The sequence below is a fragment of the Columba livia genome, chromosome 1, assembly GCF_036013475.1.
Source record: "Columba livia isolate bColLiv1 breed racing homer chromosome 1, bColLiv1.pat.W.v2, whole genome shotgun sequence".
In the NCBI taxonomy this organism is placed as follows: Eukaryota; Metazoa; Chordata; class Aves; order Columbiformes; family Columbidae; genus Columba; species Columba livia.
The window spans coordinates 118,787,322-118,803,791 of record NC_088602.1 but is presented as its reverse complement, the minus strand read 5'-3'; the positions used below and the strand labels follow the sequence as shown (position 1 = coordinate 118,803,791).

General features: G+C 40.6%; 1 protein-coding gene across 2 annotated transcripts in view; it reads right to left on the bottom strand.

Moving 5' to 3' along the window:
* The window catches only part of SLC9A7 (solute carrier family 9 member A7), a 75,922-nt gene that overhangs the window by 26,616 nt on the left and 32,836 nt on the right, over positions 1–16,470 (bottom strand). For both annotated transcript variants that reach the window (XM_005502643.3, XM_065075107.1), the window contains exons 2-12: positions 13,854–14,050; positions 12,588–12,665; positions 11,805–11,881; positions 10,699–10,811; positions 9,256–9,361; positions 8,825–8,966; positions 4,812–4,917; positions 4,372–4,460; positions 4,152–4,265; positions 1,637–1,748; positions 334–487 (exon numbers count right to left, since the gene is read on the bottom strand). In XM_005502643.3, coding sequence (XP_005502700.2) covers positions 334–487; positions 1,637–1,748; positions 4,152–4,265; positions 4,372–4,460; positions 4,812–4,917; positions 8,825–8,966; positions 9,256–9,361; positions 10,699–10,811; positions 11,805–11,881; positions 12,588–12,665; positions 13,854–14,050 — 1,288 coding nt within the window. The remainder of the gene's footprint in view (positions 1–333; positions 488–1,636; positions 1,749–4,151; positions 4,266–4,371; positions 4,461–4,811; positions 4,918–8,824; positions 8,967–9,255; positions 9,362–10,698; positions 10,812–11,804; positions 11,882–12,587; positions 12,666–13,853; positions 14,051–16,470) is intronic.

Below are 16,470 nucleotides of genomic sequence, written 5' to 3'. Positions count from 1 at the left end.
TATAACAGGAAGAAAAGTTTATACAAGCCTAGATAGGCTACCTATTTCTTTTCAGTATAGAGGTTGCTGTATCAGGCAACACTATTCCATATGCTACTGGGCTGACAAGGAGCTAGTGACCTATTATACTTGCAAGAGAGGCTCAGGCTGAATCCCAGCAGCATCCACACATTTTATTCACCAGCCTCCACTAGCACCTTCCTCTATAAAACCAAGTTCTAAATACCCAGAACACCTCTAGCAAGTATCAGGTAAATTCTACAGGCCTATTCCCAATCAGTACAGTTGTAATTTGAAAAGTGACATTTCCCCAGCATACAGTTGCTTACTGACCTGATGTTCAGCCATGACAGCATGGGAGTTGTGCCTCCACCAACAATCCACACAGTGAAAAACACTATGAGGAGAGTTGTTGAGAACATCATTTGATGCGAGTAGGTAGCAGTATCTCGTATAGCCAGAGCAAATGCCATGGCTCCCCTGAGACCTATGTGAAAGAATGAAATGGCAGAGCTTCAGAAGAAATACAGAAACAAAGAAGTTGTGGACAACAGTAAAATATATTATGAAAAACAGGCAGCTCCCTGAATCCAAATCAAAATGCTCTTTTCCAGTTGATTCCATAACTGAAGTGTGAGTTCTTGATATGAACTTGTTATTAGCTGGAAAAATATTCTAGTTAATAACATGCTCACAGGCAGAATACACCCCCGCCCCCCCCACACCTTCCCTGCCTCCAGTTACATAACTCTACTAGCAAGACATACCATTTGTCCATCTGCAGACTTTAGTAGGGAAATCACAGAATCACAGTGTGGTTAATAAGGTTGGAAAGGAACTTTGGAGGTCACCTGGTCCAACTCCTTGGCTCAAGCAGGGCCACCTGAAGTCGGTTGCCCAGGACATGCAGACAGCTTTTTAACGTCTCCAAGGATTCAGACAGAACAGCCTTTCCGGGCAGCCTGTGTCAGTGCTTGGACACAATAAGAAAAGTGTTTCCTGATAGTCAGAGGGAAGCTCCTGTGCTGCATGTTGTGCCCATTGCCTCTGGTCCTGTCACTGGGCACCACTGAGCAAAGCCTGATTCATTCTTCTTCACACCCGCGTGTGAAGAGTCATCCCTGGCACTTCTTGAGGATGCACGTTGTATATACAGAAACACACTCCATGATTTGCTTTAGATGACAAACTTAAACAGTTATCTATGTGACAGAAATAGTAAAGGAGTTTAAGTTAAACACCTTGCTTTCACCAACTAACTGGGTCAGGACACCCGTAAATAAGCCTCTATTTTCTCAGCAGGTATTTGTTTCTGCACAACATGCACATCATCTCAGCTAGAAATAACCTCCTGGAAGAAATACATCCCAACTCCCCCATCCCCTTCACATGCACTTGTATTTCCAACATGAGGTGACTGCTTGCTGCCAGCAGCTGGTGGTTCAAGATGTCACTCTTGTTGGACATAACACGCTTTTTGTAAAGGTTGAAATATGTATGATGGCACACTGCAACAATCATGAAGTCTTCTGTTCAGGATGCATGCATGTGGATTATAAAAGCAGAAGGTAGTACTATAAATCGCTTATGAGTTAAAAATGAGATTCTTTGCTTCACCAAACATTTTTGCTTCTACCTGAAAACATCATCATGTGCTGAAAGTTCCAGCTGATCTTATGCCTTCTGCCCAGATTCAACAAGAAGGAGAGAGGGTAAATATGTGCGGCTCTGCCCAAAAAGATTGCAATCTGTTCACAGCTGAGGGTTAAGGTTTTCACTCTTCTGAGGTATGCACTAATGAGCACCTGGCTCTAATGTGAAGTTTCTGTTTTCAGTGAGAGGTTTACATCATTATATCAAGTGTTTTCGTTGTCTGTCTACATAAAACAGACTTCTGCCAACATGTGCATACAGAAATCATTCCACAGAACACAAATCTTAACTAATATAACAAAAAATTTTAGTGTACAGTGAAATTATAACTAGTATTTAAAGTTACCCATTGTACATATAAAGACTTTAAAAATTCACACTTCAAACAGCTATCACCACCACCATTTGATTATGTGTTTTGGACCTACAGAAATGCAGTCCTACGTACAGAAGGAAAATCAACATAAGAACAGCAAGTGGCCACTCCATTATGCCTCCTGCAGAGGGAAAAATCTACCGGCTGGCAAGCATTTAAGAGTGCAGAATTACTGAGATCATAAATCCAAACCCCACTTGTCAGCACTAGAATTAAGTTCGAAAAAGAGTAGTGAAAGAGTACTGCAGAAATTCATGACAGTAGGTGGTAAGCTCCTTCTCTCTCTTACTGTGGTGTAAAACATCCAGTGGTTCCAGTGAAGAAGCAGAAAGCTGAATACACCCTCCACCATCTAAGGAACACTTTGGGACAAACTAGAGTGATGTGCTGAAATCCTATAAAACACCCACACAACCAGAAGCCCTCCAAACACTTATTTGCTGCTGGGATAACAACATTAGAAGAATGAAACAGCTCTCCTGTGGAAAAGAAATAAAACCATTTAAGACATCTAGACACCACTGGGTTGTTGCCGTGGCTAAGTTAATGCAATATGATCTGCAGGAAATTATATCTCTAGAAAAATAAGATTTTTATTATTACTTTGTACAAAAAGCTTCATGTAATTATTCTGAACAACTTTTTACAGCAGTCCTTTTTGAGGACTGCTGAAATCAGACATCAGAAGCTATCATGACCAATGTATATAAGAATAATGGTTAGGGTTTTCCCCACGGACAGTGAGGCTTTAGCTCTGCCCTTGCAGTCCAACCTTTCTCTTTCAACAGCTAATGATGCCTCTAATATTTGACCCCCACAAGGTGTTAACTCGACAGGGACAGTGGCTCTTGAGGCAAAATGTGGGTGCTAGTACTAGCTGCCTTCTTCACAACAGTACAAAAACACCTAAGAGGCAACAGAGGCTAAGTGCGGTGGTAGAAAAAGATGTAAAAAATTCAATAAAAGGCAGGTGGGTGGGAAGAAAAAGGAACAAAATAAATACGGAAAATAAGCCCAAGACAGAGTAACCTGAGAAAGAACAGAAGGCCACAGCAAGAGATGAAAAATCACCATGTTTAGTATACCACATGCAACTATTCTGTTCATGTCTACCTGATGGCTGCAGGGCTCCAGAGCACTTTTCAGGTCAGAAGAATGGACATGAGAAGACACAAAAGAAAATTTATTACTGCTTCAGAAAACAATAAATGGCCGAAGGAAAATAAAGACAAATGTGATAAATCCCTAGAAACAGTGCAGAGAGTAGAGACAGCAGTAGAAATAAGGAGAGATAAAAGTAGTATGTTCTGGATTAGACCACCTTCATCTGTACTTTCACAGGGTTTTATCTCCATTGCCAATAACCCTACTCCCGCAGAGAGCAAAATCAAGACTGGAAGACTAGTTCCCATTGCTTCATGCACACTTAATTGCCCTGAATTTTCAAGCAGCCATAGTGAAGAAATAGGTATGTGAGCTATTTCAACAGGGGCGAGGTACAGAGAGGAATCTAGCAACTCCCAGCTTACTTGAGTGTGACTCCTACAGAAGTGTTCAGTTATTGGGAAATAGAGATGCAGGTACCAGTGGGTTGGGAACTGGATACCCACCTCCAACACCAGTACCTTCCCAGCAGTGTGTACCCCAGTCAGCACCACAGCTCAGCTCCTGCTTCTTCCCATCCCCCGAGACCCTGACCTCTACTTTTTGGGCATTGCTCAAAGATAATCTATTCATCCACAATCATCTTTATGTACTTGAAGTTTGTTTGCTTTCTTCAAGGGACCATTGGAAGTGAAGAGAAAAAGTAATGGTTTTCTAAGCCCCCAAATCTCAGATGCACAAACACCGCTGGCTGTCGGTAGCTGAGTCACACAGTAAAGCACATTCATTTATCTGCTGAAATTGTATGATATCTAGCACTTGCTCAGGTACAGACCTTACAGCCTTACAGCTTTGATGTAAGAGGTAACCAAAGATTGTTCTCAAAATTCTTGTGCCTGCAAGACTTCAGGGAAATTCAGGTCAGCCACCATCTTCTATTTGGTAAAGCAAACAGACACCACATGTTTTCAGGCACACAAGATAATAAAGATACCTCACACAAGGCAAAAAAGGATACAAAAGCTCCAATGATGAAAATCGGGCTGAATATGTGTTTCTGGAAGGTAAACAGTGCCAAACCCATATAAGAAAATATGAAATTCTCAGCCAGGAAATGCAATACCTCAAAGAGCTAGGGAGAAAAGAGTCACATGTTAGAGGTCAAGCAACAAAGATGCTTTTCAAAACATGGACTACTACAGCAACACACTCTACAAAAGTTGAAAGACAATCCTTGCCTGTTTAGTGCGACTTCTTGATTCAACTGACAGATTATTGTATGTATAATGTGCCTGGGTAATTCCACAGAAGAGGACAGCCACCACACCTGTGAACAAAATCACATGTGAAAAACAGCCTGTTTATCATGTATCTTGATTGTCCCTTCACAAGTTCTATTACATTTAGACATCATCCTTAACTTCGATATTTTATGGATCTTATCTTCCAGGGAGTTAGAATCCAGACTGGGGAGGCAGCATTTGAATCAAACCATTGCTCTTAAAAGCCTTTGTTAAACAGTGAGCTGCACCTTCCATGACATTGTACAGAATGTAAAAAAAACCTTAAATATCAACATTATGTTTCTCATGGGAAAGTTACAACGAAAAAAGTGGAAAAACAGCTGCTAAGGTGGGCAGGACTTCTGTCTCCATGTGCTTGAATCCCAACAACTCACCAGTAAATCCACAAGCTTCTGCAAGCAAGAAAGTGCTCCAGGACATCAAGAAGAAGAGAGCCGTTTCCAGCAGGGGGAAGCAGTGCAACTTGGTAAACTTCGTCACGTTAAGTCATTTGTTAAGGGATCAAAAAAAATAAACATCCTTTGGCTTCTCTGTGTTCAGTATTTATGAAAAATGCTTTTATGCGCTAACAACCAATGCTGGTTGGAAAACAAAACACTTTTAGTGCCAGAAAACATCAATTACATGACATCAAGACAAACTTAAGAATGTAGGTCTCTCCTTGCAACAGTTTTGGATACTCCTGCTGCATTTCCACAGTACAACTGTGGCTCTACTTCCTTGAGGTAATACCTTACTCTATGCTACACTTCCCTGCAAAGTGCCAGCAGGGAAGGGATATATACCTGGTATTACTTTTAGATTGTGTGCCTTAGTTTTTCCAGTTTTTTGTTTGTATGTATGTTTTGGGTTTGGTTCCCCACTCCACCACTCCACACCCAAGTCTCCCCCTATCTTTAAATAATGCATAAAATACATTCAGAAACACTTAATTAGGTCTGTTCCTGACTTCATCAACCCTAAGAAAAAGTAGATTTATCAACATTTTCTACTCAGACTTGCAGACAAGTGTTTTTCAGCAAGCTTAGTTCTGTACTTTTGAGGCAGAAATCCTGCCTACAACAAAATATATTTCCTATCCTTGTGTTGATGTGTTTTAGAGTAAAGCCAACTCAATCAGAGCAGCTCAGTCTTTCAAAAGGAAGGAAAAACAAGTTTATCTTCCAGGGGAAAGTAAAACTTGAAGAGCGTCAAACACTTAGTGAATTAACAGTTCATACAGCAACTGAAGAAGGTGAACAGATTCCAGTAGTGTTAAATAGAGTGTTCATACAGTTACAGAATTGTTTGGTTGTGTTTATTGTTGTTGTATTTTGCCCCCTCATCACTGCTCTGGCAGCTGGCAAACACTGAACTGTACCTGAGGCACAGGCAGCTGTGCACGACCCCCCTAGAAGATACAGAAAGAAACCATGTGCTAACAGAGATGGTAGAGAGATCCCTGGTCTTTCCAAAAGCTGACAGCCAGCACAATATTCTCTGAAATCCAAGTGGGTGGGCAGCAAGAGCACAGCAAGGACACCTGAAACAGAAAGGTGGCAGCATTCTCCACCGCTCATATGAAGGCAGTAGGTACCTCCACAGACACGTCAAAGCGGCACCATCATTCACCATTGCTCTCCATGCATAACACAGATGCATCCCGGGCTCTCCGCAGCACTGCAGGGTCTAAAACCAATGGCAGCACCACTGCCTGTGGACTTGAGGCTCGGGACAGGGCAGGGATGTTAAAAGTGATGAGCAGCACCAACTTTCACAGGCAATTCCCAGCTCCCAGGTGGCCTAGGGCTCACCATATTCTTGACTGCCTCCTGCAAGCAGCAGCCAGGTAGCCCAGAAGACTCAGTGGGAACAAACTCCCATGGGCTTTATCACAGAATATGGTGTTTACAACAAGCCACAAGTGATTAACACCAGAGGCGAAGTGGGAGCCTGGTTAGAATGAAGCAATCCTGAGGGAGTGACCCACCTCCCACCCACACCTACTGCTGGTTGATGTTCTCCCTTGACTTGGAGGACAAAGGCACCAAAACACAGACTCCAGCAGCACCTTTGGCTGCGACCCTGCTTTGTCAGAAGGTTGCCCTCAACACAAAATCCCTAACCATGAAAAAAAAAAATCCAACAAAAAAACCCCTATCCTCCATGACAGTTGGCATTACACCAAATATAAAACTCAGCATTTTTTTAAAAAACAGCTGTTAATACACTACACAGTCACTTCTCCACACAAACTCTCTAAAACTTGTGAGGATGTACTGTTACACTCAGCCAAATTCCACCCCAAACAGACCTGTTTCCTCAGATCATGCCTCTAAAGCAGCAACATCCACTGTAGCAACAATTAGAACCTGTCTTTCCACAGAGCACTCAAGTAATCCTACCACAAGCTAATCCCAGTGCCTGGCTCAAGAGGCATTGATGGGTGCTGAGGAAACTGGGCACCCACAGTCACTCCACAGGAGAGGAAGAAGCCAAACCTTGTTCCCCTGAAGTCAGGCAAGGGCCCTTGTCAGGGCCTCATTCCAGTCTTTTCTGGCAGTTTTGTGAATCAAATTTTTGATTCCTCGTGCTATTGTTATAAGTGACCATACCAAAACATGTCAGTAAATCTGAAATGAAAACCTGTGCTCAACATTGTGGAGGAAAGTGAGGGTGAGAACAACACAAGGGAAAAACCTTTCATTGTTTCATATAATTGACCAAACCAAAATGTTAATTCAAATTAAATTATTGCTTCTGTTTTCTTAACTTTCTTTGCTCCTTAAACATAACCTTCTGCTTCATTTCAACCAGGCAGATTCTGCAATTTAGAAAGAACATACTAAGTGGCACAATACCTCAACTGATATAAAAATAACCACAGACAGTGGGACTAAGACAGCTTGCTGAAAGTCAGAACAAGTCCATGCACATTATCTGTGTCATATTTGGAAACTAAGTATTCTGTCTGTTTTCAAAGGACGATGCACAACTGCATGGACCCCCTCACTTGTAAAGAGGTAGTAATAGGTACTTCAGAGCTACAAGAGTAAAAGCATGTTGACATTTGAGTTCTAACCATCTGTGAAGAATAAAACACAAATTTACAGTTTGCTTCTATAGTATTGCATGACATGAAGTATTTTTTCTAAAATAAAAGAGTTTAAATTGTATTACTGTGCAACAATTTAAGGATTTTGTTTGTCCTGTTGTTTTTTTAAAGAAAATAATACCATTCCCAGCCTCATGCACCCTCCTGAGCACAAGAACTAGCAGCAGCAAGAACCAATTGCTGCTTCAGAAGCATAATTTCACAAAATGGATCTGAATGCATTTCAGCTGTAATTAGTAGCCCACCAGCAAGGCAAAACCCACAGCAGCAGCATGTGATCAGCTAGAACCATGGATGTGCAGTAGCCTAAAAGCTGAATGAGGAATCATGGTTCTGGACCACATTGATTACAGAATGGTAGAACTGGAAGACTAAACATTAAAGCATCACAACACATCTTCCCCTTATACCTGAAGGGTTACCATTATGCAGACATGTATCAGACAAATCTGTACAGTGTGTATATAACAAGACAGTTGAGACATTATCACTTAAGATGAGGAATCATATGTTCATTATTATTGTATCAAATATCCCATTCTACCCCTTATAAATCAGTTTTCAGAAACCTAGGCAGATCAAAGCAGTCTGGGATGCATACAAATATACTAGCTGGTCTAAAAGTAAAGAATTTGATCTCAATTTCTGGAGTAGGTCAGGCTTAATAAGCTCCACTACCCGACCTTAAAACAAAACCTGCACAGACTGCTTGCTGAGCACATCAGAGCTCTAATCAAATAGCATCAGTAAGCTTCACGAAAGCAGGACAGGTCATGCAAAGTGCATCACGTTATGATGTTAACTCTGGTAGAAATCTAGTCTTATCCAAGGCTGATGACATCAGATTTCCAGCAGAAAGGTTAAAGGCAGAACTCTCAGAAAGAACTCTGTGGGGTCAGAAATAGCTGTTAATGATTTCGCTGACAACAGAATCAGACACCAGTTATATGAGATGTCTTTCGAGCCTAATAATAGAAAAAAAAATATTTTTTTAAATTTCCTAAAAAGAAACTGATCATTAGAACATGCCCATTTAGGGCCTCCCCTTGGCTTGCAGTATGCAGCAACACAACTGAAATTTCTAGCATGGCCACAGTTATATTGCCAAAAGATTATTTCAGTGGGTATCAATATGCCTTTCTATAGACAAAGGTCACAGGAATACTCTCTCACATCTCCACGCTCATTCTAAAACAAGCTAGTGTCACCATTGCTATAGTTAGAAACAGGTAAGCCCTGTTAGTACTTGAATGTATCATCTAGTCTGGAAGAGTTAAACATGAAAAAGGATATCAGAGCTGTCACAACCCCCGTCACTGCTCCCATCATGAAAGAACCACTGAATATTCCCAGGAAAACACCAACAGACTTGAAAAATGCTGCTGCATCAAAAGCATGGGTATTTTCACCTGTTGGCTGGTAGGCAACTATAGATCTAGAAAGAGATTAACAACAAGAAGTAAGAAGTGGCATGAGAAAAGTTTTATCCCATAACAATAACACTTGAGCAACAAAAGAGACAAGCCCATATTGAGAGCAAATTTGCCTTTTGGGTGTATGCACACATAAGGGAGGGATCTTGGCAAATGTTTGCAATGTTTATTTGAAATTCAGTTCAAGACAATCTATTTAAAATCAAAATAACATTTCTCAGAGAAAGCATTTAGACAAATACCAAAAGCAATTAAGTAATTTCAGAGTAGAAAAATCAGGTAGTTACTTACGAAGATAATACAATGGCAACAGCATCATTCAACACGCTCTCTCCAAACAGAAGGGCATAGAGATCAACATCAGCATGCAGCTCATTAAATATTGCTAGCACGGTAACTAGAGAAAGAAAAGAGAAAAACCACACTGGCTGACTTCAGGAATGACCATGTGAGCTGCTGAAGCAGACTTTCCAGTTTGCCTAAAGCAACAAAACCCAGGAATTTAAGTAGAAGATCAAAATTAAACTGGGAAACAGTATAAGAATATTTATCTATAGACAAGCAATTCCACCCTCAGTTTTAAGGCAGCTCCATTAGGAGGTGGTTCTGTTGCCCTCCCATCTTCACACTGTTCATAGGAAAGCCCTTGCAAACAAGGGGCACAGGGGAGACAAACCACTTCCACTAAAGCCCAGATATTTTTTGTAAAACATGTTCCATGAGATAATCAACTAAACATTGTGCAGCTCTTGCTGCCTTTAAAGCTTGTATCGATTGTTGACATAGCTTTATTATTTCAGTCATTGTAAAATCGTGCTAACAATCCAACGTGTTCCCCAAAGCATCCACTATGCCACAGGAGTGTGCATTTGCACAGAATTTGAAAAGGGCAAGACTGCTGAATATTTATAACCATCCTTTCAAGAAACTTCAATCTGAGATGAAAGACCACGATCTTGAAGATGTTCTCATATATAAGCTTCAATAACAACAGAGATTTTTTTGCATAAATTGTGTGCAACGACCAGCTGTTCAGAGCTCAGCTCAGTCACAGGAGCTACTTCCTATTTTTGCACAAATCACCACTGAGCACCTCAAATTAGCTGTTTTAAATGTCAAGTTTCATACTTCACCACTCCCTGCCCAGCCCCTGACACACACCAGCTCTCCAGTCTGACCTGTCAAGCAGATACACATATGTGAACCTGCTGGACTTTGAAGGTTGACTAGATTTTTTTGGCAAAAGCTCAAATTACTTTGCATCCTTTTGCTTAAACTTATAAAACAGTAAGTTATTTTGAAGGAGGAAACAAAAGAGATCCCCACACCTAAAGAGCCTAAAAGCCTCAAGTACTGCTCTTAAATTATCCAGTGTCACAAGCAATATAGCTAAAGAAGATGTCCTGCTATTAATGCGACATACTAATTTCATCTATTTGCAGTCTTAAACTTTATATACCGGGGGGGGAAAAAACCAACATGTTTGAAGTATCAGAACAGGAAAGTTTCATTTTTCCCCAAACAGACCATCATGTCATATCAGTCCAGCACCAAACCATCAGAGAACAGGTTTCACAACACCCAGAATTTGCATGCATTTCAGAGAAAAGAATCAGAGATACTAGCATAACAAAACTGCAAATGAAGTGCTGTTAATATATTTGTGCTATGCAGCCAACAATCCTAGCAACAGGATTATTTTGGAAAGTTATTAAAAAATGTTCAGCAAGCTACCTGGATCAGTGGCAGATATTATCGCTCCAAAGAGAAGGCAGTCTGTATAATAGAATTTATCAGAGAGCTGACCCACCAGCTTCATTAGTTTCACAACCCCATACATGAGATTCCTGAAGAGAAAGAGGATAAAACAGTCCAAGTCAAACAAGTTGGTGCATCTCAAACAGGCAAAGGAAAAGCACAAGCAACAATATTTCAGGCAGACTTGGCTGTGCTACAGCTCTGTGGAACACTGCCATGGCGGTTTAACACTAAGCTCTCAAAATTAATTTTCCTATTTTCCCTATGAGCTGGGTCATGTGATATAGGATCCAGAAGATATCGTTGAAAAGTAGTAAGCAAAGCATGAAATCTGTTCACACAACTAATACGCAGAATCTACAGGATGTTTCCTTTTTCCACCAAAGGGAGCATTTTCCTGCTCAAAATTCCCCTCAGTATTGCTCCTCCCAACACAGCACATAGGCCAAAACCTCTGAACCAAGAATAGCCTTCCAAGTATTTCTCTAGAGAAATTCTTTGAGATAAACCAAGGCTACCTATACAATTCAGGATTTCTGTATTTCAGAATATCCATACACCAGACATAGTAATATTAGCAACATAAGAGATTGTATGTAAGTAAACCAATGAGACCAGCTATGTTAAACTAAATGCGAATGTACATACACATGAAATTATATATATACACGCATATGTGGGAGGGAGAAAGAGAGCAAATGTGTGGTCACTGAAAGGGATCTCTCTAAAAGTTTGATTCTAAAATTTCATTAGAAGTAGTGTCCACAATTCAAGTCAATTCCAGTAAGAGTCTAACACAGTTTTGTTCCGGACTGGACCATGACATCAAAAGCTCAATTGCACTCTTTAGTACTGTGGACTTGTCAAGAGATTTAAACTTGACAACATAATTTCAAGGGACAGTAGTGTTAAGAAGTGGGATGAATCTCAGCAAAAGTTACATTTGCATTTTGTCTGGAGGATATATAAGTAAAATCCTCAAACAAGCAAATTACAAAATTGAGGCAGTCTGGAAGGCTCAGCATATACTTTATCAACTTAAACTTTAGTATAGAAAGGAACATATCAGAGAGTTCACTTACCCAATGATAAAACAAGAGACTGCTGTTCCTAAAAAGGCATAAGCCAAAATGGACCCCAAATTCCTGAAAAAGTGTCTCTACACAGGAAAAAGAGGTTTATACACTTATTTAAAGCAACTTGTATCACCTGTTTGAAAACACACAGCACACTACTACACTTGCATTAATACACAGAAACACCCATCCATTCCAGAGAAATGGTTCAGTTACTGCAAAGTAAATTCTGTCCAGATTCAGTAAACTGAATAAACCAAATCTGAACCATGTTTTAAACCCTACATAGAGCTTGTTGACAGGAAGCTTTCCACACAGATGTTTTCATAAGGGGTATCAGAGCTGCAGAACTAAAATCCAGCACCAATTCATGGTATCTTCAAGCAAGAGCAGAATCTGGGCCCTTTGGACATTCAGTGTCTGGCACAACCCCACCAGGATTCAGGTTTGGATCCACTTCTCACCATAATTTAATGTATTTGGGATATTTGAGAAGCACCAAAGCAATTCATAGCAGGACATCTTTTACTTTAAATGAAACTGACATCAACCTCTGGCAATGTTTGAAGAAAAATCATTAAGATTAAATTGAGTTTAATGTGTTTGTAGTAAAAAGCACATGTATTTTCTCTTAAAACAATATGGCCTGACCACCTATGGAGGACATGAGATTTTGCTTACTGATATAAAAGAATATGCTTGAAATGGGGACTGTACTCCTGAAAAAAAAATCAGCAGTATCACATTAAAAAAAATAAAAGGCTATTCTCAGAAAACTCTTACACTTACTTTCTTCAGGCTATATCCAGCATGAAAAATAATAGGAGGCAACAGAATATTGAAAAAAACTTCTGGGTCAAATGTTACCTAAAAAACAAAATATGAATCTTCAATTAGAAACAGACATACACAAATTGTTAGATCATCTTCCTCTTCCATTTGCTGACAACCACTATTTTTGGTTGTTGCAACAGAAAACAACTGGCTCAGTTGACCCTCCAAAATAATGGCCAGCAATATATATATGCAGCAGCAAAAAGCAGCAGCTTTTTGTGGTAAACAGCATCTAGAAAAACAGACATTACATCCATCACCAATGACAGTCTTGCAGCAATCCCAAATACAGTCTCTTTAAATTAAAACGTTGTAATAGAAACGATGCTGGAGAAAATCTCTCTTATTGTGGTAAGTGATACTCATATTCGCAGAAGCAATGCTATTTATGTTGCTTGCACAGCTGTTGTCAGCTAATCATTTAAAATCCAAACAGAAGCACTGCACATGTGTGAGATTAACTAGGCTCTCTTCACCCCCACCTAAGCACAAGTTAGAAGACAAACACAAGTGTGCACTCCCAGAAGAGGATTCTTTTTGGCTAACTTTATATATCTATAGCAGACAGGTAGATAAAAACAGCCACCTAAGTTCTTCATAGTCATCAGAAAGTAGTATTTTTAGGTTATGAGCCTAAAGTCTGGATCCCATACTTTGAAGTCTAGCTTTGATACACACAAAAGGTGGTTAATTCCTGACACTGAATAGAGTAAGAAGCCAAATAGCAGATCTGAGCACCAGTTAGTAGATGAATTTCACTTCCAATACCAGACTGTCTCATTTGGTGGATTGTAGGGACACAAGCATATTGTTCCTGACAATAAACACATTAAAAAACCCTGGGAAAAAACAAAAATACTAGGAAACAATAACTTTTCACTAAGAAAAAATAATTTTCCTCATGTTGTATTAAACAAGACAGCATCAAGATTTTTTTGTTCAGTTTTTTTGTTTGTGAATTCTACAGACCTGAAAAATGTACATTAAGCCTTCAGACAGCAACCAAGGGCTTTGGGAGAGCACTACATACATGCAACAGAGCACAGTTTCACCATCAGTGACACAATGCAGAACATGCTTTTCAATTAAGCATTGAAGAGCTGTTACTATCAGGAATACAGACATTTGATACTCCCCAACATTCAAACAGGAAGGTGTGGAGAGGAGTGAGCGAAGCACAGATAAAGGAGAAACACTCAGCTGAGCACAAGAAATGGTCACCTTGCGCAACATGTCATTTTGCTCCACGTTGTGGATCTTCCCAGGGCTTATTTCTCCTTTGAGCGTGTACTCAAAGAACTTCCCACTGACATTGACCAGCAGGGTTGTGAATGGCCTGTCCTGCGAGCAGCCGAAGGGCTTGTCGTGGCCGCTGGTGGAGGGAGTCCCGTATCTCAAGATCACCCCAACTATGAGTCCTGGAAGAGAATTAAAAATGCATGAGGATGATTTGCTACTCCTGTACCCAACCTTTGAGTTTCAAGTAACATCCAGGGTACAATGCATGACCCTTACAAGCCTATGTGCATCATCAACATTCTGCAGTGAATTGTTACTATCAGTTGTTTGCAGAGGAAGAGAGGCCCTCAGCATAAAGCTACCAATGAATTTATACAATTTTTCACTTCAGACAGATACCAGAATACTCTGTTCCATGTTTTGTCTTCCTCACCCTCATTCATGCCTCTGAAGTGTAAACCCTGAGTTGCACAGGCGGTTAAACACTAGGACACAAACACATTTCACCTGCCTAAGGACAGAACTGAGTAGATACACCATTACCAGCAAATAAAGGCTGCTGAAAACATGTGACCATAACCAAGTTGAAATAGTTGTCTCGGCCATATTTTACAGCTGAGCAAGGATGCAGCTTTTTTGCCTGGCAATTCTAAGCAAGCAAACAACGCTTGTTGCACAATGTCCTCCACACTCTACAAACTCTGCAACTAAAATTCAGATGGTGTGCACAAAGAAGCCAGCTACATGTCTTTTGCAAGCATTTTCCACATTTCAAAAAAAAAAGTAAAATAGAGCAATCATAAAGGCCTGGGATTCAGGATTACAAGAATTACTCAGGCATCCTAGATTACATCCAGCCAGAAAACACTATCAATGAAGGGATGCATCAAACACAATGGCAAAAAAAATATGGAAGGGCCATGCCAGGAGGCTGGAGAAGCACAAGGTTTTAACTGCGCACTGTTCCTTTTACAATATACTAAGGAAAGAATGAGACTCCAGTTCTGTGAAGACAACATATACAGTCAAAGTGGTTCTCATCTGGTAAGTAAACAAATGGATACACACTTAGTAAAGGCTCCCCTGTTGCCTTAGCATGATCCTTGTTCCAAACAACTGTAAGATAAAAATGGATGTTTGATCCTTTTGTTGACAAGTCAGCAGTCAATGCTTGTTTTGCCCCCTGACCCTCATTCTGCACAGTAAATCTGTTTCCCCCGATGGTAGATGAAGTTAACAGGTAATAACTAGAGAATGCATGAGGTAAAACAAAAAATCCTACCACACACCAAAAACAAACAAACAACAAACAAAAAACAAACAAACAAAAAAACCCACAAAACCCCCACAAAACCAGACAGACTTATCTTTATGGCATAATTGAAAGTGTAACCAAACTGTACCCCAAAAAAGCCAAAAGAACACATCATTCTCTTCAAGTTCAGAAGGGAAAATAGTTTGAATGCAGCAGGTGCAACACATAGCAGCTGTGACACTAGTGGTGGCTCACCTCTGCCCTTCTTTCTCTACAATCAAGAGAACATGGCAACTACAAGATCACCAAAATGTATCTGGAAAGTTAAGATGTATTTTATTTAAAATAGAGAAGTATTACACATACTCAAAGAGAGCACAGGGGAAGAAACCCCCTCAGCAAGATAAATCTTCTTACTGAAATATCAAGTGCTGACAGTTTAAATACAGAGGCTTATACAAGCATGCACCTAACAACCCTGCAGCATTTTACAGCTACACATGATGGATGCAGCAAAAATGCAGCTCTGCACGAAGTGACAGGTTAGGGTCAGGCCCCTCTAAGCCACTTGCACTGCCAGTTTTGGCTGGAGACATCTTCATGAGCTCAGCCAGAGAAGCAGCCAAAGCTTTCTGCTGGTTGCACCCCGCTCACGCCTGGGAAGAGCCAGGCTCACAGAACACATCAGGAAGCCCGTCTGTGTTCAAACCTGATCTAACCAGCATCATCCAGAAATCCTGTAGTAAATCAAAAGCCAGAATGAAAACTGTACAGATAAGCTTATGCACAGCAGTGGCACAAGGCCAGATCTGTACTGCTACTAAGCTGAGAATACAGAGGGGGACACCAATAGATGTAATAGCTGCTTAGGCTCAGGGACTGTCCTTCAGCAAATTCCCTGCAAAAGCAGATGGGAAACCCCCACTGCTGCTGCATTAGCAAGACACGCTGGAGAGCAGGATGTGATTACATTATACGACCGTTTATAATCCACTCATACATTTTCCTCCCATAATAAATATAACGGTTACTTTAAACCAAGTTTTGAAGATACGTCATCGATATCGGTAATTGATACCCAATGTTTTAAGTGAAGCATCCTTTAATTCTCATTGTCCCACAGCCCAGCTAATACAGCTACAAGGAAATAACCTGTTTCCATACACTGTTTACTAATTAAACATCAAACTAGATGATCTTTGCACAGAGCACCACACGGTTTAGGAACACCCCATCCCTGCTGCCAGGCTGCTGTCTCGCAGCATGATGCAGCTGGGACCAGGGTGGCTGGTGTCAAGGCAGGAGGCCAAGCAGGAGCAGCTGGTCAAGGAAAGGCACAGACAA